Genomic DNA, 23288 nt, shown 5'->3' with positions numbered 1-23288 from the left:
CAAATCTGTTTAACTTTCTGGCACCAGTTGATTAAAAAAAAAGTTTTCCACGGGAGTACCCCTTTAAAATTCTGCATGAATTTATAGCCAATTCCCTTCAATAGAATTCCTGCAGTTGAAATTCAGCAACAGAAATTCTGCTGTGTGAAAGGGACAGCGAAATCCTAATGAAGTGTATTGACTATAAATTCATGCAGAATTTTCATGCAGAATTCCATGCAGAAATTCTGGCATGTAAACATAGACTTAGACTAAAGTTGGGTCAACCCATCACTATCAGCAAGTTTAAATTCTTTTTAAGGTGTATGCAGGCCTTTCAACTCTCATCCAGTAGATGATGTTAATGATTAAACGGGTTGGGCGTGTTAGATATTCACTGCCTAACTCTATTGTGTTGGGAGGGAAATCCGGTACAAAAGCTGTCTGGCCCTCCCCATAGAGTGCACATTAACGGTCCGCTATGCTGAATGTTCATTTATATGGGGAGATCAGAGAGATAACTATTTGACAAACAAACATTCTGCCAACAACTATTGAAAATATATGGCCACGTGAAAAGCCAACATAGACTAGAACGAAAATGTATTTGTCTGCGAGTTGATTACAGTTTTTCAACATCAAACTTCTTAAAGAGGTACTTCTGTTTTTGAAAAACATATACCTGATCCACAGCATAGAGACAAGGAAGTAAGCTCTCCATAGAATAATATTGTTGGACCCAGGGGGCTAAATATATACTAGAACTGCTCACCCTGGGTGGTTGTGTAAGCACATACACAACAACGGGATAGATATGTAGAAGAAGATCATCTGCTGCCCTCAGGAGTATATGTGGTAGTAGGTACTTGGCGTCAGAGGAACCCGGCTCACGGTGCTGATCGACCAGACAGGAAGATATGCTTCAAAGAGGATTTATTGACCAGAACGCAACACGTTTCACGTTGCATTCTGGTCAATAAATCCTCTTTTAAGCATATCTTCCTGTCTGGTCGATCAGCGCCGTGAGCCACAGCATAGAGGGTAGGTGTGTGGTCGCGGTGGGTCTGACTATGCCCGTGTATCTCCAGCTCTTCCATAGAGATGCATGGAGAGGGCATGTCAACCCCCGCCACATGCACAAGGAGAGCCGGGTGGTGCAAGAGATCACAAGGGATCTGTGCAGTTGGACCCTCGCAATCAGACACTTTTCCTCTATCCTGTGGATAGGGGATATGTTTTTCAAATCCAGAGTACCCTTTTAAGAGATCCACACTTGAAGAGTAGGAGAAGATATATAAATTACACAAGTCTGATAAAATTGTCAATTTGTTTTCAGTACTAGGTTTAGGAGAATCTCGAGGAGCCCTTCGTAGAATGAATGACATACTGGAGACCCTGGTAAAGAGGATGGATATCTTGGCCAGACTGGAAAATGTCAGCGAGTCCCATAGGGCAGAGGACACAGGGCACTTTGTTTTGGACAGGTATGTTGCTAGACTCTTCTTTCCTGCTTGGAATAAATCAGCACAGACTCTAGCAAGTCGTGCACTAGAACTTATCACACAATGTCTGTGAAGGAAAGGAGGAGGATGATCATTTTGATGAGAAATTGTCAGTTCTGTACGGCAGTCTGGGAACAGAATATGACATCATGTCAGGCTTTGTGTGCATTGTCACTGAAATATTCCTGACAGTTCTGTGCCAGTCTCTAGAATGTGACATTTTATAGCATAGCAGCAAAGCAACTTTACATAATATTGATATGATGTATGGACAATGGTTTTTATGTAAACTCTAATGTATGCATTAGCTGTAGGCCAAAGTGCAATATATTATCTAGAAACCTGATCGTTGAAAGACAGTAAAACAATAACTTCAATTAGAGAGCTGGATTTTTACTGAGGTACAAAAAGTCCATGCCGAAGGGTAACCCTTGAAAGAGCATCTGGTGCTCATTGTAAGGGCAGGACAATATTTTGTGCAATAAGAGAAGGTGTAGTGGCTTCATGTTAATTCAGTATTGTCCAAATTTTAAGTGTACTTGTCTGTTTACATGATTTTTTTTGCCTGGTTTTGTTAGATGAACCAGTTGGAGTGACGACAAGTAGACGGAAGATTGCAGGGGGTCCAAGTGGTCGGACCCCCGTGATCAGACATTTATCCCCTGTCCTGCAGATATGGGATACATTTCTTACCGCCAGACATCTTCTTTAAGGTGGTGAGGCCAGAGCTGTCTTGTTTTCCAATATTACATACCTACGGCTTCCTATCCCTTACCTCTCTGGCCAATCACAGTACAGCACAGCACTTACTCCTCTCTTCTATGCCATGACATAGTGCTCGAAAAAGTGCACTGGTCTGAATAGGCTGGCATTGTGCAGAGGGATTATTTACAGTACAGCACCACAGATATCATGTGTTAATAAGGTGCCATGTGAGCAAAAATGAAGGAATTAGCAGCAGCCCAACAAGGAAAGGGCTACACTTTGGACTTGACTGCTGTTGCTAAAGAAAGGGGTAGATCACACTTAAGCACTGTGGATAAACAACAGTAGGACTGGTGTTTATACAAGAGACCACTGCCTAGGGCATTTTGGGTGGTCAAAGATAAGATGGATTATAAAAACACAAGGCGCTCCACTGTGTGAATCCTTCCCAAACAATTAGGTGTGGACCAGAGTCAAAGACCGACTCACCTATGCAAGTTGTGCAAATCTGGCACATCTTGTATTAGGGCGTAGTGAAGTACGGCTGCTGCTCCCTCCTCCAAAGCTCTAAGGTGCTAATAGCACATACAAAACTCCAGACCACAACCTCCTAGAGGGTATTGGGGCACTGCCAGTAATGAGGGTCAATCTGACCAAAGTTTAAAAGTATTTAATGAAAGAATTAACCAAATAATGTGTTTCGAAATCAGCCTGGTTTCTTCTTCTGGTATGGCACCTGAAAAAGAAACCTGATCAGTTTCTAAACATGTTGTACGTTTTATCCTTTCATTAAATGTTTTTAACCTTTGGTCGGATTGACCCTCATTACTGGCAGTGCTCCAAAACCCTTTAGGAGGTTGTGGTCTGGAGTTTCACATTTGATAAATAAGATGGAAGTCCTGATTTAAACTTCAGGAATAATGTGGATCATCTTCAGCAGGCAGACGGGCTCGGCCTACAAGTACACAGCCCAGGCTCTTTTCAGGATCTCTGTCTCCTGCTCAACCCTACCCCTACTCCCTGTGTTTTGCCCTGCTCTTGCTTTTACTAGAGACAGATAACCCCTATCAACAGGCAGTAGACTGTAGATCATGAGGAAGTGAGACACCTAGTGGCCTAGACATTAGGTATTTCTTTCTGGGGGCAAGGAGTCATTTTTAGTAATTTACAAATATGTTATAATCACATAAGCTATCATAAGCTATTTATTTATTTATATAGATATTTGCACTGGTATCTGGCTGTATATACATAGCTATGTAGGAGTCCTAAATCAATGATGTGACCTGACATATATTACAAATTTACCAGAAACTGTAGAGAGAACAAACAACCTATTGATTTTGGGAACATTCGGTTATAATTGGTTATAATATAGTAGAATTTTCTTTTAGAGATAGAACACAATGTTCTATCTCAGAAGAAAATTCTCTAATTCCAGAAAAATGCTTTATAAGAAAAAACTTGACAGATAAAAAAACAAGAATAGCATGTGACTGCCTGTAACTGGCAATGTGAATATATATGTCTTGCAGTGTGCACTCAGTGAGTCTGATGGAGAAGATTCAGGCAATTGCTCAGAATGTGTCTGACATTGCAGTCAAGGTTGATCAGATCTTGCGGAACAGCCTCCTGAGAGGGAAAGGTGAGGAAGATAACCAGTCATATGTATTTCTGGACAGAATTGATCTTATAGGGAGTGTGTCGTTAGAAAATGACCTGAAATCTTTTATCCTGGCCTAATAAAAAGCTGAGACTTCCTGTTCCGTACAAATCACTTTCCAGAAGTGTCTTTTATACTGCAGACAGGAGACAGTAAAAAGGTGACACTGGTATATAGATAAGACAGGATCACAGTAGGTGATCCTCTGGACCCAGCCTCCCACTCTCTTCACAATGACCTATACAGTAGGGTCTGCTTCAGACTATTTTGCATAAGCTGCCCCATAATAATGTACTAAAAATTTGAAATCAGAAAATAAACAGAATAAATAAAAGAATATATAGGTATCTGGCTTCAAGCCTGCCAAGGTTTAAACTAGTTACAGAATTGATATTGATAAAATATTTACAGTGATTTATAATGAAAACTGTTTATTGGCTCCAATAATAACTTGGGGGCCCATTCAAAAGGCATTTGAGGAACTTGAAGGAAAACTGTCAGATATTTTGTCCCGCACTATCCACAGGTACCGATGGATAGTGTGGGAGACGCTGATTCCAACGAGCCCCATCTTGCCCGGACCCACCTGGCCGTTCGCCCGCAATTGTACTTTTATTCGATGTGGAAATCTTATTGTAACTGGCACGGGCGGGGCTTCTGCAGCTAACTGGCACTGAAGTCAGCACCGCTTATGAATATTCATCCCCCCTCCCTCCAGCTCTCCCTCTCTTCACTGCTCCTAACTGGAGGAAGGGGGATGAATATTCATAATCGGCGCTGACATCAGTGCCAGTTAGCTGCAGAAGCCCCGCCCGTGCCAGCTACAACAAGATTTCCACATAGAATAAAAGTACAATTGCGGGCGAACGGCCGGGCGGATCCGGGCAAGGTAGGGCTCGTTGGAATCAGCGTCTCCCACACTATCCATCAGTACCTGTGGATAGTGGGGGACAAAATATCTGACAGTTTTCCCTCAATGTCTAGCTCCGTGCAGGACTGGTATTAGGGGTGTCAAATATCTATGAACAGAACCACAGTTTCTCAGAGGACCACAAACAAGACCCCACAGCAACCTCACAGTATAGTGTAAAAGTAGATAACTCCAGTAGATAGGTACAGCTGTCACTCTATTAGTAACAATGCAAGAGCCTTATGTTAGATCAATTTAAGTGACAAAAGATATAACCCCTAGACCTGGGGGGGGGGGGGGGGGTTAGTACTTTACACTTACCCCAACTTTACCCTATACCATTAAGGATTTATCCATGATTCCCTTTACTGCCCCAGACCACCAAGAATTTAGCCATGAACCCCTTCATAGTTCCAGATACCCAGAGCTTTAACTATTAACCTCTTGATTGTTGCAGACCGCTATGAAAGTAAATATTAGTACCTTCTTTGTCCTAGAACATTATAAATGTTAATGTTAAAGGTGTTTTCTGGGACTGTATGATTGACGGACTATCTACAGGATAGACCATTAATGGCTGATCGGCTGCATTACACAGTGAATAGGACTGGAAGCCTTGTGTTGTTCATTGTATTGTGGTGGTGTGAGGTAAGGAATAGTGTTGAGCGGCATAGGCCATATTCGAATTCGCGAATATTCGCGAATATATGGACGAATATTCGTCATATATTCGCGAATATTCGCATATTCGTAATATTCTCGTTTTATTTTCGCATATGCGAACATTCGCGTATGCGAAAATTAACATATATGAAAATTAGCATATACAAAATTAACATACACGAAAATTCGCATATGCGAAAATTAGTATATGCTAATTTTCGTATATGCGAATTTACGTCCGGCAGTCTCACCACAGTAGTATTGGAGCCTTCTTTACACCACACAAGCTGGAAGCAGAGAGGGGTGATCACTGTGATGTGTGCTGTGAAGAAAAAAAAACAAACAAAAAAAACGAATATTCGTAATTACGAATATATAGCGCTATATTCGCGAAATTCGCGAATTCGCGAATATGCGATATTCGCGAATAATATTCGAATTGCGAATATTCGCGAGCAACACTAGTAAGGAACCTGTATCTAGTAGCAGAAACAGCAAGTCTGAGTCCTACTTTTAATGCCTAATGTGATGTTTAGGAGACCCACAGTCCTTTAAAATAATAAGATAAATATGTTATTTAGCGAATTCAGACTATGGAAGCCTCCAGCATATTGAGCAAAGAAGTCATTGTCGTGGTTTGTGCCATCCATTTAGTAACTTTTTTTTACTACAACAGCTTGCTTTTTCATTCATGTAGTGAATTCTTAATATATACTTTAGTTATTGAAGGTCAGAGAGATATGTGTGACATCCCAAGAGACCCCAGATTCCCAGACTGCTCTGGAAAAGTGGAGGTTAGTGTATTAAATACTTTTTAAAATGTATTTTTTTTTTCATAAGGACGGCTTTAAAGGGGTATTCCAGGCAAAAACTTTTTTTTCATATATCAACTGGCTCCAGAAAGTTAAACAGATTTGTAAATTACTTCTATAAAAAAATCTTAATCCTTCCAATAGTTATTAGCTTCTGAAGTTGAGTTGCTGTTTTCTGTCTAACTGTTTTCTGATGACTCACGTCCCAGGAGCTGTGCAGCTCAAATGGGGATATTTTCCCATCATGCACAGCTCCCGGGACGTGACATAATCATTGAGCAGTTAGACAGAAAACTTCAGAAGCTAATAACTATTGGAAGGATTAAGATTTTTTAATAGAAGTAATTTACAAATCTGTTTAACTTTCCAGAGCCAGTTGATATATGAAAAAAAGTTTTTGCCTGGAATACCCCGTTAATATACATACAATGTATTGTTGCTTATATTCTATAATTATATATTATATATAATTATAATTCTATAATTCTGTAGTGTTCAAACTAAATTACTCATATTTATAATTACTGTGTGTCTTCTAACCTTTTACCATTTTCAGTGGATGCGATCACGATGGACATCTGATCCATGTTACGCTTTCTATGGAGTGGATGGTACGGAGTGCTCATTTCTGGTGTACCTCAGTGAGGTGGAATGGTTCTGTCCAGTTCTACCCTGGAGAAATCAATCTATTGGTCCATTTTCCAAACCCCACCCCAAAAAACAGGTATGAATTGAAAACTGTATAAAGTATTCTCAAAGCATGATGCAAATTAATAGCTATATGACAAGTAAGTGACCAACTATACCAGCCACTTACCAACTATAAATAACCTATACTTTAACCCCTTAAGGACCGAGCCCATTTTGACATTAAAGGGGTTATCCACCAGAAGGTGATTTTAGTACGTACCTGGCAGGCAGTAATGGACATGCTTAGGAAGGATCTGTGCTTGTCTTGGTTCTAAATGGCTATGTTGTGAGATAACCGTAACACTGTGGCTAGCTTTTTTTAACTGGTATTTCCTGTTTGACGTCTGTATTTTTGACTACAAATCCCACAATTCCATTTTCCTCCCTCCCACACATCAGCCACCCCACCCGTTGAAACATAAATGAGCTGCATCCATTCAAAGACCTGTGGTTTTCAATCAGGGTGCCTACAGCTTTTGCATTAGTTGCTAATTAATCTTTCGCCCGCCAAGCGATCGCTCCACCCATTGAAGCAGACAGGCTCCCTGCCATCAGCTGACTAGTGAGTCAGGTCTCGGCCGCATTGCAACCTGGGAAAAATGTGAGACAACAGTCATTTTGTATGCTGATAAAAAATAAATATTGGAGTGAAAATCACAGAAGAATTGTGAGAAAACCGTCACACACAGGTACAGACACTATATTATGAACAACCCTAATTTTAAAGCCCCTGTAGCATAGTCAAATAAAAAAGAATCCTAGAATACCCCTTTAAGGACCAGGCCAATTTTATTTTTGCATTTGTTTTTTCCTCCTCGCCTTCTAAAAATAGTAACTGTTATATTTTCATCCACAGACTAGTATGAGGGCTTGTTTTTTGCGGGAGCAGTTGTCCTTTGTAATGACATAACTAATTTTACCATAAAATGTATGGCGCAACCCAAAAAAAATACAATTTTTGTGGGGAAATTAAAAAGAAAACCCCAATTTTGCAAATTTTGAAAGGATTCGTTTTCACGCAGTACAATTTACGGTAAAAATGATGTGTTCTTTATACTGTGGGTCAATACAATTAAAATCATAGCCATGATTACTATTATTGTTGTGCTAAACAAAATCGCAAACTTTATAACTTTTTAACCAAATTAAAATCCCTTTTGTGAGGACCTATAACTTTTTCATTTTTCCGTATAAGCGGAGGTATGAGGGCTCATTTTTTGCGCAGTGATCTGCATTTTTTATTAATACCACTTTTATAAATTTTTTTATAATTTTGTTTTTAAATAAAATGTGACAAAAAAGCAGCAATTTTTTACTTTTTTTTTGTTCACGCCATTCATGTACGGGATCATTAACATTATATTTTAATAATTCGGACATTTACGCACATGGTGATACCAAATATGTTTATGAATTATTATTTTTTACACTTTTTAGGGGTAAAATGGGAAAAAGGGAGATTTTAAATTTTTATTCGGGGTAGGGATTTTTCAAATTTTTTTTTTTACTTTTTTTTTTTTTACACTTTAATTGTCCCTATAGGGGACTATTTATAGCAGTCCGGGCATAGTAATGCATAGGGCATAGTACTGGTCAGTGTTATCAGCTATCTTCTGCTCTGATCTGCTCGATCTCAGACCAGAGCAGAAGAAGCCGGGAAGGCAACAGGGGCAGGTGAGGGGACCTTCATCTGTCATGTTAGCTGATCTGATCCCCTCGGCCATGCCACGGGAGATCAGATCAGCATGAAATGTAGCTGTGCTGCCGCAGATGCAGTGATCTGTATTGATCACGGCATCTGAGGGGTTAATGGCTATCAGCAGCCAGGACCTGCCGCACATGTAAATGTACGTCCTGGTGTGCAAATTACCGCCGCACCAGGACGTACATGTATGTCCGTGGTCGTTAAGGGGTTAAGGGGGAGATTTATCAAAACCTGTCCATAGGAAAAGTTGCTGAGTTGCCCATAGCAACCCATCAGATTGCTTCTTTCATTTTTGAAAAGGCCTCTGAAAATGTAAAGAAGCAATCTGATTGGTTGCTATGTGTAACTGAGCAACTTTTCCTTTGGACAGGTTTTGATAAATCTTCTCCTAAGAGTATAAATTGTTCAAAAGAAATAGGCTTGGTACTGTGCTTGACGTTAAACAGTATCTTAGCTGCAAAATTGTTATTATATTCTAAGCTATTTCCTATGCAGCCCTTCAGGGTGAAATTTATATTCAGTCATTGACTCAAACAATAAGTGCTAAGCTTTCCTTTCCCCGAATATTGAGGTATTATTTCATGAATATCAGGGAGCCCCATCTTGAGTTTTTTTAAGGGTCTTCTCTTTTTTATTATCTGAAGGTAGATCAGTGCTTTAGACTGACCAACCTGCAACATCAAAAGTGTATCCCATAGTGTGAAACATGATGTGTCTGTAAAAAAACATCTAAATGTATATTTGTAATTGTGACTAGGTTGCATATGTTAGTGAACCTGAAAATGTAAAGTATAATGTAGCATGGATCCATTCCCCTGGCACGAAAAACTCAGACCTGATGCCATCACCTAGTAATATCAAGGCATAAGAGATAATGACATGGTGGATGCACAATGGCACCCAAGCAACTTTCTCACAGAACAAAACATTGTGCACCAACAGTACTGGCTTTAAAGGGGTATTCCGTGGTTAACTAACATTTAACTATCCTGCCCATTATGAATAATTATGCTAGTTTTACATTTACTTGCTATACCGCTCTGCCGTGAATCTTCTTCTTTTTCTTCATTATATGGTCCACCCAGGTCTAGCGTTTCCTTTCAGGTCCTGATGATCGTCTTACAATCCTTGGCAGCTCGAGGCGGAAGCAGGTAAATCTGAGGGGTTAAGGCGGACATCCACGCGATCATGGATGTCCGTCATTACCGGCGGGTCTCTGACTGTTATCAGCAGCTGGGACCTGCCACGCATGACCCGAGTATCGCTCCGATGCTCGCGGTTATGCATAGGACGTAAATGTACGTCCTGGTGCGTTAAGTACCAGCTCACCAGGACGTGCATTTATGTCCGGCGTCGTTAAGGGGTTAACTATCCTGCCCATTATGAACAATTATACTAGTTTTACATTTACTTGCTATACCGCTCTGCCGTGGAACATCTTCTTTTTCTTCATTATATTGTCCATCCAGGTCTAGCGTTTCCTTTCAGGTCCTGATGACATTCCTCTCATAATCCTTTGTGACTCGAGGCAGCAGCTGGTATACAGGGGCTTAGCTATTTCTTGTATTTCCTCACAAGCCAGCCCCTGATGATGTTTGCGGTCCATCTGTACATCCTGATGTGCCGGCATCCCGTGATCTCGGCAGATCTCGTACAGATGGACCGCAAACATCCTCAGGGGGATTGCTTGTGAGGACAGAAAAAGAAATAGCCAAGCCCCTGTATACCAGCTACTGCCTCTAGTCGCAAAGGATTGTGAGACGAACGTCATCAGAACCTGAAAGGAAACGCTAGACCTGGGGGAACCATATAATGAAGAAAAAGAAGACGATCTATGGCAGACACCGTTTAGCAAGGAAATGTAAAACTAGCATAAATATTCATATTGGGCAGGATAGTTAAAAGTTAGTTAACCCCGGAATACCCCTTTAAGTTATTTGGGTTCTTTTGCTAAAAAGAAAGTAGTGCATTCTCAGTTTGGAAAGTTTAGAGCATATTTACCCAGTATCTGCCAAGATCTTTCTGGTGCTGACACCAGCCAAAGCCCAAGGCAGCTCTAGTCCTCTAGTAAAAATGTGTATATTTTCCCCAAATTTTTGTATATTGCTTATATAAAATCCCCTCGAATGCCCATATGCAGTTTTATTTCCCAGGCGGCCTTCCGCACAGAACTCTCTTCTCTTCTTGATCTAATGGGTACTGGTAAAGAATCTCTTATCTTTATGAAGAAAAGGCTGAGGAGGCTTGAGGCTCAATGGCTTTTGGCTGCTAGGAATTTGGAGGCCAAGATTCAAGACACACCAAATGAGCAGAAACAGGTATTAAAAACTTAAATACTCTGTATCTAATATTATGTTATAAAGTACCTACTTTTAAATCAATTTTTTTTTTTACCATATCTCATTAGATTCTAGTCCATATTGGATTTCTAACCGAAGAGTCTGGTGATGTTTTCAGTCCACGAGTGCTGAAAGGCGGACCCCTGGGGGAGATGGTGCAGTGGGCGGATGTCCTTGCAGCTTTGTATGTATTGGGCCACAGTCTGAAAATAACAGTGTCTGTGAAGGAACTGCAAAGGTGAGGAACAGAATGGTCCTATATTATTGATTTGTTCAGTTGAGCTTCTGAGTTAGAAACTTGTTAAAACTTTGGTGGCTTGTTTTTGGTGCTGAATTTTTTAAATATTTTTCTAGACCATATTGCTATTGGCTAGATTTCAGATGGTTGGAAAAGAAAGTTGTGCTTTACAGTTATATGTTAGTTAATAATTCTGTATTCCAAGTATATGCAGAAGACGAGATGATCATGTGGGCATTCCACTTTTTGACACTTTCTTCCTTGTAGTTACTTAGGTGTCCCTCCTGGAAGAGGAAATTGTCCACTTACAGAACCTCTAAATTTCGATCTCATCTACACAGACTATCATGGCATGCAGCAGATGAAGCAGCATATGGGACTGTCATTCAGGAAGTACAGGTGAGAGGATGAATTTAAATAGAGGCTATGGACCCAGATATGTATATAAAGGGTATTCTGGCCTGCGGAATTTATCACTGCGCATTTATCTAGATTGGTTGGGGTCTGACTGCTGGGACCTCCACCGTTTCCAGATCAGCACTCAGCTATGTTTTCAGTGTCATAGACTTTGAATAGTGAGGCAGGATTCATGCTTGACCACAGCTCAATTCAAAAGCTGGGGGAGAGTTGACTGGGTCCCCTTTCTGGTAATCAATTGAGGTCCCAGAGACCCCCACCAATATAACATTGGATAGGTGATAAGTACTGGAGGCCAGAATACCCCTTTACATCAATAATTATATCTGGGGTTTCCAGGCTTTTTTGACCCTTGACTTACCGACACCATGACGCTTAACTGAGATACCTGACCTCCTGTAGCATCCTTAGGCTACTTGATGGTTTACTGTGACTATTGACTTGTCCCAGAGTTCCACAGCTAATGCTCCAAACTGTAATTATAACTCCCCATAGTTTTCTATTGTGCTTTGATTTATTTTGACACCCCATAAAGAAATAGATCCCTGCACTCCACACCGACATTTGGCCCCTTACAGAGGGTCCACACCATGAACACCCCCCTCCTGCAGGTGCCGTCTGCGTGTGGTGGACACATTTGGGACAGAGCCAGCGTATAACCATGAAGAGTATGCCACACTCCACGGCTACCGCACAAACTGGGGATACTGGAACCTGCACCCCAAACAGTTCATGACAATGTTCCGTGAGTTTGGGAAGAGCATTCTGGGGGGGATTTAAACTAAAGTATTTAGACATCTTGCTAAGCATGCTACATGACATTCATGCATCTTTTTTGTGCTGCCTGAAAATGAAAAAACAATATATGGTCTGTAATGTTGTGCTGTCAGAATAAAGGGGAAGTATCACTATATATAATTTTCCCCTCACTGTTTTCAGTATAACAATTGCAGTAGTTACCAAATCGTGTATCTTGGCTACTGAACCCAAAAGCTTTGGATAACCTGAAGATCTAAAAGACTATAGGATGCCAATACTAAACATCATTAAACACCAAGACTTGGAAATAGATACTCCCCCTTTGTTCTGCTCCTGGTGTGAATTAATCCTCCTATGGAATTCATCTATCTAGTCTGTATTAGACGCGTACATGTTTTCTCATTATTAGTACAGACAACAATTGTAACAGAGCACGTACAATATCCAGTAAACTACACTACATAAGTGGTAAAGGCATTTTAGGTGAAGCTCATTTAGTATCATTGGAGGACAGGGAGGGGAGAGGTAGAAGAAGGATTTATGAAATAGCACATTCATTTAGTTGGAAATGTTGCTGCATTGTGTGCAATACAGAGCAAGCAAGAATCTTCTTAAAAAATGTTGTAGTAATCTTGAACATCCCTGTGAGGAAACAATTAGGAGGATCCAGAGGATTTTCTCGGATGATGCAATGAGCGCAAATAAAAATGTTTGAAGATAGGTCAAGAAAGTGAGCCAGGTTCTGAAAGGCCAGCAACAAGCAAAACAGAATATTGAACGTATATGGGCTGCAGTCAACAAAGATTCCTGACACTGTAAGAATTGTGCGAGAACCAAGAAGATTATCTGGGGGTTCCTAGAACTATTAATATGCTTGATCCTGGTAGAGACACATCATGGCATCATGCTCCTTTTTTTTTTTTTCTTTTTTTTTTTTTTTTTACAAGTAGTGCCAAACAAAGTTAGTGCTCCATGACAACAACATTTATGGAGCTATAGTAAAAAGAATTGTTTATGCTACATGTTACAGCAGTGTAAAACCAGCTTCAAGGCTTAGTGGTATAAAGGGCAAGGCAATTCATATTAGCATGCACACACTGCATCAACAGCAATGGATGCTGCCCATTCTGCAGCAGAAACACATCCAGTAATATACAGGCAATATTGAAAGCAAATCTGTCAGCTCTATATCATGCTCAGAGCGGCAGACATTGGCAGATAACTGAAAGGGAGATAAGACAATTGACACCTGTCTCTTGGCTGATGACTGTTAGCAGAATAATGAAATCATGTTTTTCTTACAGCTTGAGTGTCATAGAGGCCGAGCTGAGCTGCAGCATGCACACCTCCTGCCCCTCATGATTGATGTACACGGCTGGAGGGCAAGCAGGGTGGGTTAAAGGAGGGAGGAGGTTTGCTTTCTGTACCTCATCTCGGCCTCTAAAACTCTTCAGCTTATAAGAAAAACATGATTTTACTACTTGGCATACGGCCATTAGCTATAAGATAGGTATCATTTGTTACATCTCTCTATTAACTATCTGCTCATGACATAGAGTTGACAGTTTCCCTTTCACACCATGTAGGCCTAACAATATTTCAGATGCTACTATATACACATCGTTCATCAAATAGATCTATGCATGAAATTGGCAAAGCATGTAGGCATTTGTGTGCTTAATATACCTTAGATATCAGTCTGGCAGACCATACTGTAAAAGTCCCTTTGTTGCAGCAATAAATCCACCTCTAGGTAGGAAATGCAGTACACAGATAAAAGAGATACAATACATACAATCATAGTGTTACATACCTACAGTTCACTTCTTTTGAGAACTAAGTCAGTGAATGATTAAATCAAAGCACTTGCATGTAGATAGTGATGCTGTTCCTGTATTTGTGTCACACCTGTGTTACTGCATGTTCTTTTTTGCAGTCTGCTTACCCCTGTGTTTGATGCCTTCTTGCCCATTTATTGCCCACAGCTTAATTTCTTGTATTGTGATGGATCCTTTATGCATCTACATGCCTCCCTGTGTCCTTCCTAGCTCCTTAACAGCAGTAAAGATACAAAATGCTACTTCTAGACTATTCCATCTCTGTGTCCTTATTCTACAGCCCACACTCCAGATAATTCCTTCATGGGGTTTGTAACAGATGAACTGAATGAAACTGAGCGCCAACAGGTGGCTCAGAATAAGGTCAGAAACATGGCTGTGGTATATGGGAAGGAAGCTGCTATGTGGAAGGTAAACTTTTAATGTTTCCTTTTGTATATGTAAATCTTTCCCTTCTCATCTGCTCATCTTTTGTTCTATTTGGTTGTAGTATTCATTTTGATCAACTCTAAGGCATTGTTCCCACACAGTATTTTCGCCCACAAAACAGCCCCAAAACATATTTTTCCCAATGAAACCTAATGTATCCAACAGGTACATTGTTCATGGTAATTTAATGTCATGGCCACAATTGTTGCAACAGTGAAATCAAGTGTCTGGTCCTTTTTATGGCTTTATTTTGGCCCATAATTTGGGTCGTAAACATCTTAAATAAAATTTCTAAAATTATAGTCAAATGTTATAAAAAAAAAAGGTATTTAGGTGTATGCACATAGTCTAAGGGAGACATTTGATAATTGTAAAGGTGTCTATACAAAGATTACTTTTTTATGTCACATGGATGCCTTTTTAAGGGGTTGAATGTGATATCTTCATACATCTATGCCTAGCTGCCATGTTATTTAAAAAAAATAAATAACACCCTTTTAAGGGAATCTATCAGCATTTGTGTCAATGAGGCAGTTCTAACGACATACATGTCTTCTTCCTCCTTACCTCTTCCTACCTCAACTGATTGACTTACAGGCCAGGATTCCAGTATTAAGCCCTTTGTGTTAAACTTTCAAGTCAGGGATGGGTGGGGAAGGGTGAAGGCATGCTTGCTGCAGCTCAGCACCACCGGCTTGACACCTGACCTAGGAGCATCTCATATAGCTGACAGATTCCCTTTATGGTTCCTGTCCATATAAGGCAGTAGAAATGCCTTGGCTCCTGTCTGAATGAAGGCTCCTCAAAAATGTGCTGATGGTAATAGCTATAGCACCGTTTTCCCAATGCCAAGGAGCTTGGTTAGCACTCTCTTATATCACGTTATGCACTGTCATGATATGTCTGTTGCTATTGCAATTAACCAGTTATTAAACCAACTATGTTAAAGTTGTAAACCAATCATAGCCCAGTGTTTGTGGTATTCTACCATTTACTATAGTTTTACATCCCATCCATACATATACTTTCAAGATCTTCAGTACCATGTTGTAGAATACTGTGATAATGTTGCTTTGTGTAGAGAGCTCTATAATATCTCTGTGACATTGCTGCATACTAAAGAACGGCAGATGAAATTTTTTTTTTGGTCTACCAAAAACTTAGTATCAAAACGGTTCTGTACTTTGGCTCCATTTGACTTATTTCTTCATTTCTAAGAAAATCACTCTTCATAAAAAAGTTGATCCCTTTTTTCAAAAAATGCCAATTTCATGAGTGACTTACACCCCTTTCTTTTTCTCCTATATATTCTTCCCTGACGACATTGCACAGTTGCAGGTATGAATGTATATCTACATACCTCATCTCTTATAGCCATTTATCTGTCTTACATTAGAATGTTGACAATAATATCTGGATGTTCAGGTTGATAACTAGTGTGTGAAAAGGCTATGTGTAATAGCTATGTAGAGATATATAAAACAGCAGATAGAAAGTGAGTCGAAGAGGAGTCATCTAATAAAGTGGTTATCTCAAGATCAAAAGCTATCTTCTATCCACAGTAGGGGTCCAACTGATGGAACCCCAATTGATCCACGAACAATTGTTCTCCATTTGAGATCAATTGTTCTCCATTTGCTTAGGGAACAATTAACCTCCTTTCTAGAGATCTGTGGAGGTCATGTCAGAAAGAAAGCAGTGCAGACCTGAACTCCCCCCAACCACTGTTATAACCTACTTGGCAATCCTCCAACTGGGTGAGGGTCCCTACACCAAGCTATGTGCATGGGACATCAAGGGAGGTCAAACAGGCCAGGTCAACACATGGGCTTAAAAAGGTACCTCATTTACAGACAAGGGGTTGAACAGGGACAAGCCAGAACTAAGAAGGCAGAGCAGTATATAAACAGAACCAAACTCACTGCAAGCAAAGGTGAAACAAGGAGTGTAGCATAGTACAATATCAGCAGGAAACAGGGAAGTCAAAATACAAGCAAAGGTCAGGTCACATTGAGTCAGAACACAGGTAATAAGGCACAGGAAATATATTGTGAGTGAAGAGTGTGAACCACAATCACGGGCAGCTGACAGCACCAGATGACCATTAAAATCTCCCACTACCCAGAGATGTGTGTGCCAGTGCAGTGGATGATTGGCCCGGCACTCCCGCATCCCAATTGGCTAGGCCAATAGGGAAATCTGAAGCAGTACTGGACTTGGGACAGGTAAGTCCGTAACAATTTACATCTTTATTTCCCTGTGGTGAACAAGTAAATTTTCCATGCAAAATCACTTACAATAAGCCCTGATGTTTTTGTTTATTAGACTAAATAAAATATTTAGCGTCCAAAAGATATTTATTTTGCCTTACATATGCGCTGACTGTACTGACCCCTTGATTTAATGTGGCATTCCCTTTTTCTAGGGTAAAGAAAAGTTCCTGGCAGTACTACACAAGCACATGGAAGTGCATGGGACTGTTTACTTTGAGACCCAGAGGCCCCCTGAAGTTCCTGCCTTTGTTAAAAACCACGGTTTGCTGCCACAGCAGGATCTACAGCAGTTGCTTAAAAAGGCCAAGGTGAGCCACACAGGCATTGGGAAGAATAGCTGTCAGCTGAGGTTTGGAAGTCCGCACTCTGAAATATTCTTTTACTATCTTAGTGCAGGAAGGGTTGTTATTAAATAATAAGGTATAGTTTTCTTTGTGTATGCATGGGTTGCCATCTTGAGTCCCATTTAATTGCTGCAATGAATTCTAATTCAGTCTCTATGCCAAGACAGAGACGGTGAAGTCTCATTACTGCACTTCCTTTGAGTCCCAAGGGCAGAAAGTGATAGCATTATTCTAACCATTGCTAACTAATTTGTAAGTGTGAGTGTTACCTCCATCCTTCTAGGCATATTGCCTTCTAGTGGAAAGTACTAGCTTTTGCTTAACCTCCCCCACCTCTTGAAATTCAAAGTGGTTAGTTAATTACTAATTTGTTTTCCCCACAAATTTGGGGAGGCTCCTGTAAATGTCAACCTAAACTAACAAAAGTATTGTCATTTGTACATGTAAGCCTATGGTATGGCCCTAGTGGACAGAAAATTAAGTTTAGCTGCACATAGACAGACCCCTGTGATAGACAGACCCCTATTTTTAATATTCAGGGACTCTATAGTAACAGGGACTGTTCCCCAGGACTGGCGCCTGGCAAATGTGGTACCAATATTTAAAAAAGGATCAAAAGGTGACCCTGGGAATTATAGACCTGTTAGTTTGACCTCCGTTGTATGTAAATTGTTTGAGGGTTTTCTAAGGGATGCAATTCTGGAGTATCTTAATAAAAATAAATGCATGACACCATATCAGCATGGCTTTATGAGGGCCCGGTCCTGTCAGACTAACCTGATCAGCTTTTATGAGGAGGTGAGCTTCAGACTAGACCAGGGGGAATCGCTGGATGTCGTATATCTGGATTTTTCCAAAGTATTTGATACAGTTCCACATAAAAGGTTGGTGAATAAAATGAGAAGGATGGGGCTGGGGGAGAATGAGTGTAAGTGGGTAAGTTATTGGCTCAGTGATAGGAAACAGAGGGTGGTTATTAATGGTACTTATTCTGATTGGGTGACTGTTACTAGTGGGGTACCACAGGGGTCCGTCTTGGGTCCTGTCCTATTTAATATATTCATTAATGACCTTGTAGAGGGGTTCAATAGTAAAGTAGCAATCTTTGCAGATGATACTAAACTCTGTAAAGCGGTAAACACTATAGAGGACAGTGCACTGTTACAAATGGATCTGGATAGGTTGGAGGTTTGGGCTGGGAAGTGGCAGATGCGGTTCAACACTGATAAATGTAAGGTAATGCACATGGGGAAGAAAAATCCAGGCTGGGATTATGTATTAAATGGGAGAACGCTAGGGACAACTGACGTGGAAAAGGACTTGGGAGTATTAGTTAATAGTAAATTTAGCTGTAGTGACCAGTGTCGGGCAGCTGCTGCCAAGGCAAATAAAATCATGGGGTGCATCAATAGGGGCATAGATGCCCACGACAAGGAAATAATTCTACCGCTGTACAAATCACTAGTCAGACCACACATAGAATACTGTGTACAGTACTGGGCACCAGTGTACAAGAAAGATATAGTGGAGCTGGAGAAGGTTCAAAGACTGGCAACCAGAGTAATACAGGGAATGGGAGGACTAAGATTATCAGAATTAGGGTTATTTAGTTTAGAAAAAAGAAGGCTTAGGGGAGACCTAATAACTATGTATAAATATATCAGGGGACAGTACAGAGATCTCTCCCATGATCTATTTATACCCAGCACTGTATCTATAACAAGGGGGCATCCTCTACATTTAGAGGAAAGAAGGTTTCTACACCAGCACAGACGGGAGTTCTTTACTGTAAGAGCAGTGAGACTGTGGAATTCTCTTCCTGAGGAGGTGGTTATGGGGAACTCTGTGAAAGAGTTCAAAAGGGGTCTGGATGCATTTTTGGAGAGTAATAGCATTACAGGTTACATAGTTATGGATACATGGTTATGAATTTTAGATTTATAGGGACAGAATGTTGATCCAGGGATTTATTCTGATGCCATATTTGGAGTCAGGGAGGAATTTTTACCTCTAGTATGAGGGTTTTTGCCTTCCTCTGGATAAACTCAGTAGGGACTCATTAGGGATATAGGTTGAACTTGATGGACTTTGGTCTTCTTTCAACCTTATGAACTACACAGCAAGTGAAAGACAAAGCAAGTGAAACATTTACATGCAAAAGGAAGGTGGCAATTTTGACTCTATGTTAGTCTCTCTTCTCTCGTTTGCTAAACATGTAGATACCTAAGTATCTACCTTTACTGGAATAGCTTGGTTGACTTTTGCCTGATCAACAGGGGGCATGGAAGTTTCTGCCTGTTTATATGGTTTCTGTAAGAGTATTGGTACCTGTGCACATAACTCCATCAGCTTACCTTGAACCTGTTGTAGAAACATGTATTTTGTAATGTCATCTTTCATGGGAATAGAAAAGTGAGGTTTATTGGGGAAGCTGAGCCGTTTCTCTGGAAAACATTGCTTGAAGGAAGAATGTATATTTCTGGATTTACCTGGTTCCCTCTGCGTCATGTTTCCAGTAGAATAGACACTTGGGGACATATGGCCACTAAGAGAACCTCTATTACATTTAGCTGAACAGTATTTACTTTGAGTTTTGTTACCATGTGCTTTACAGTATCTAGCAATATGGCCAACAACACCACATGCAAAACAAGTCTTTACCATTTTAGCTGTATATGCTTTCTTGGTGTCATCCCTCATAGATGATCTATAACGTTTCACTGCTAAAGACAGACTTCTAACATCTCCTAATCTGCTCCAATTCGCTTTGTACTTTACATTGTCGCTATTCAATTTCTGTAAGTCAAAACCAGCACTGGGAGCTTCTACAATCTCACTCTCTAGCGCCCTTTATTTGCGCTTGATGAAACACAGACTTCTTCAGAGGGTTAATCTGCTGTGGAATGTGGCTGTGAATTATGGGAAGAGACCAGACCAGATACCATTTTGGGGAACTTGCTTTTCCTACCAGTCTCTAATTGTGTCCTAGTAACAATTTTATTCTTCAGCTCCTGGATCTCAGCATAAGACTGAGCCAGTTTTTCATCAGTATCTATACATTGGTTTTCCCATTCCAGTAACTCTGACTCCAGCAGGCGTATCAGCCTATCTCTAACAAGGATACTCTGTGTTTTTGTCTGCAACTCTTTCTCAAGTTCCTCATTTCTCGGCACTACGCATTTTAGGGCACGTAAAAAAATCTAACCGACCTCAGCTGCAGCTCGGCTCTCCTTTTTGGGATAAACCCCTAAATCCAACTTTAATGCCATACCTCCTATTTCTTTTCCCACCTCTGGATACACGTGTGAACTAAAACATGTAAGCTCATGCGCTATGGCATTCCATCTGCCCATAGTGGTAGCCCAATGTTGTACAACCCCAAATTTGGGCCTCCTATCCTCCATCAATGCACTCAACTTCTTCCTAAGGAAACTCATTCTGAACAACAGAATCTCAAGTACAGTATCTGATGGCAGGACAATCACTAACACATACACAAACAGGCTACACTGGGGTATCTCGTACAAACACTTGTGTATGCCCTCCCACACTAGAGAATATAGTGGAGAGTTAAAGTACACATAACTAAGGTACAATCACCATCTTGTAACAAGTACAACAGGAGACTTTCTATATGCTTTACAATCTGTGTCTAATAACTATCATGTATGCAATACAACCAGCCATTACCTAGAAAAGCAATGCTATTGATTACCAGTGACAATCACTAAATAACTATCATGTATGCAATTCAAGTTACCCTTAAAACAAGGAACACAAAAGCAACAGTCTTATATTCTGTATGAACAGTATAGTGATTACTGATACTCTTTGACACACCCCAAAATATGTTGTGTTACTAGAGGACCCTGAATTTGTTTAATGTTCCCTCTTATCAGATCTTATCTATTCATATGTGTTATTAGTTAGAGAACATTGCCAATTTCCAACATACAAATCACCGTTTTAGTTAATTAGCCCATTGAAGACTATTAACTTAATGATCAGAAAAATATTCCTTAATATAAATGTTTCATATATTAATTATACTTGTTAGGAAAATTTGTTAATTTGGTCAATTGGTTATTAATATTCATAACTCCTGCAAAATCCCATCCTCGTCGCCATTTGTTGTGGTTCGTGGCTTGGGGTAAAATTGGATTTGGCTCCAAAGGTTATACAACCAGATAAATATCCTCAGACCATGCATCTGAGGTTATCAATGGCTGAGACACAAGATGGCTGCCACCATGGGGTCTAGTGAATACAATATATTCACAGACCAGGTACATTAGACACTTAACTAAGCAGTATTACTGGAGACCAAATGCATTCATAAACACCCCACTGACCAACCTATTTGTTAGGAATTTTGGAAGAGTTATATCCTAATAACCAATGCACAAATCAACACTAAACACCCAAATACTGGCAGAAATAAAGATGTTTAATAAACAATTAAACTAAACACATTCTAACTAAAAGAGAAAAAAGAAACCGATAAATACTACTAGCTAGAAACTTAAATCTGCAGTGTAAGTAACACATGTTCAACAATTATAGCAGAAACACTATCTGTTGGCTATGCGGGGGGATTTTCCTTTAAACGGAACAACTACCATAAATGAAACAAAAAAGAATATACAGTGGTCCCTCAACATACGATGGTAATTCGTTCCAAACGAGCCATCGTTTGTCTAATCCATCGTATGTTGAGGGATTCGTGCAATGTAAAGTATAGGAAGCTGTACTCGCCTGTCTTCGCCGCTCGAGATGGTGTCCCCGCTGCTCCCGATGGTGACCCCGGGCCTCTGCTGTCTTCTCCAGTCCTCCGTTGTCTTCTCCAGGCCTCTGCTGTCTTCTCCGGTCCTCTGCTGTCTTCTCCGGTCCTCTGCTGTCTTCCGCAAGGCCTTACTGGGCCTGTGTAGCGACGTCATTGTGTACGCCATTCCTATTGGATAACGTGCGCAGCAGCGTATTGACGTCATCGGAGAGGGCCGAGAAGACACCGGAAGACCAGCGCTGGACCCGGAGGGCACCCCGGAGCATCGTGGAGGGGTAAGTAATACTTACCGCACCACACGGGGAACATTAAGCTGCTATCCGGCAGCAGCTTAAGCATTTTGCGCTGCCGGATAGCACTTAATGCGATGGCCCCAACATAAAAAAGCATCGTATGTCGATGCTGACATCGACATGCGATGGCCTCTGAGAGGCCATCGTATGTCGATTTTATCATATGTTGGGGCCATCGTAGGTCGGGGGAAATACTTAGCTTCGGGGAACCTTTACGGAAAGTATAAGCAACAAAGACAGGCATGGAAGTAGCTGGCATCCTTTGTCTCAGGATCAGGCCCAAACAGGAAGTTGAATGGAAGGTGTGATGGTTGCTAGCCCGAAAGAGAAAGCGAGAGCTTGGTCCCTTTCAATGGGCTTTTATTATGTTGTGTCCGCCCCTTATCCAGCCCACAGGTGGTCTTTGGCCCCTGTGAATATGCCTAGGAGACCCCAGGTGTTACGCCGAGCGCTCCGGGTCCCCGCTCCTCCCCGGAGCGCTCGCAGTGTCCTCTCATTCGCAGCACCCCGGTCAGACCTGCTGACCGGGCGCGCTGCGACATTACTCCCAGCCGGGATGCGATTCGCGACGCGGGACGCGCCCGCTCGCGATGAGCATCCCGGCTCCCGTACCTGACCCGTTCCCCGTCTGTGTTGTCCCGGCGCGTGCAGCCCCGCTCCTTAGGGTGCGTGCGCGCCGGGTCTCTGCGATTTAAAGGACCACTGCGCCACTGATTGGCGCAGCAGGCCTAATCAGTATCCTCACCTGTGCACTCCCTACTTATACCTCACTTCCCCTGCACTCCCTCGCCGGATCTTGTTGCCATTGTGCCAGTGAAAGCGTTTCCTTGTGTGTTCCTAGCCTGTGTTCCAGACCTCCTGCCGTTGCCCCTGACTACGATCCTTGCTGCCTGCCCTGACCTTCTGCTACGTTTGACCTTGCTCTTGTCTACTCCCTTGTACCGCG

At 41.2% G+C, this 23288-nt stretch overlaps 1 protein-coding gene across 2 annotated transcripts in view; it reads left to right on the top strand.

The window, feature by feature from the left end:
• The window catches only part of MGAT5B (alpha-1,6-mannosylglycoprotein 6-beta-N-acetylglucosaminyltransferase B), a 142530-nt gene that overhangs the window by 72276 nt on the left and 46966 nt on the right, over positions 1–23288 (top strand). The window contains exons 4-14 of one of the 2 annotated variants that reach the window (XM_056550471.1): positions 1316–1463; positions 3722–3831; positions 6143–6216; positions 6791–6958; positions 10783–10947; positions 11037–11206; positions 11474–11605; positions 12235–12368; positions 14501–14631; positions 15982–15987; positions 17075–17230. In XM_056550471.1, coding sequence (XP_056406446.1) covers positions 1316–1463; positions 3722–3831; positions 6143–6216; positions 6791–6958; positions 10783–10947; positions 11037–11206; positions 11474–11605; positions 12235–12368; positions 14501–14631; positions 15982–15987; positions 17075–17230 — 1394 coding nt within the window. The remainder of the gene's footprint in view (positions 1–1315; positions 1464–3721; positions 3832–6142; positions 6217–6790; positions 6959–10782; positions 10948–11036; positions 11207–11473; positions 11606–12234; positions 12369–14500; positions 14632–15981; positions 15988–17074; positions 17231–23288) is intronic. The other variant, XM_056550472.1, reaches the window with a different exon arrangement.

The sequence above is a fragment of the Hyla sarda genome, chromosome 13, assembly GCF_029499605.1.
Source record: "Hyla sarda isolate aHylSar1 chromosome 13, aHylSar1.hap1, whole genome shotgun sequence".
NCBI classification, from domain to species: Eukaryota; Metazoa; Chordata; class Amphibia; order Anura; family Hylidae; genus Hyla; species Hyla sarda.
The sequence above is the reverse complement of the archived record's forward strand: the minus strand, read 5'-3'. Positions and strand labels throughout refer to the sequence as shown.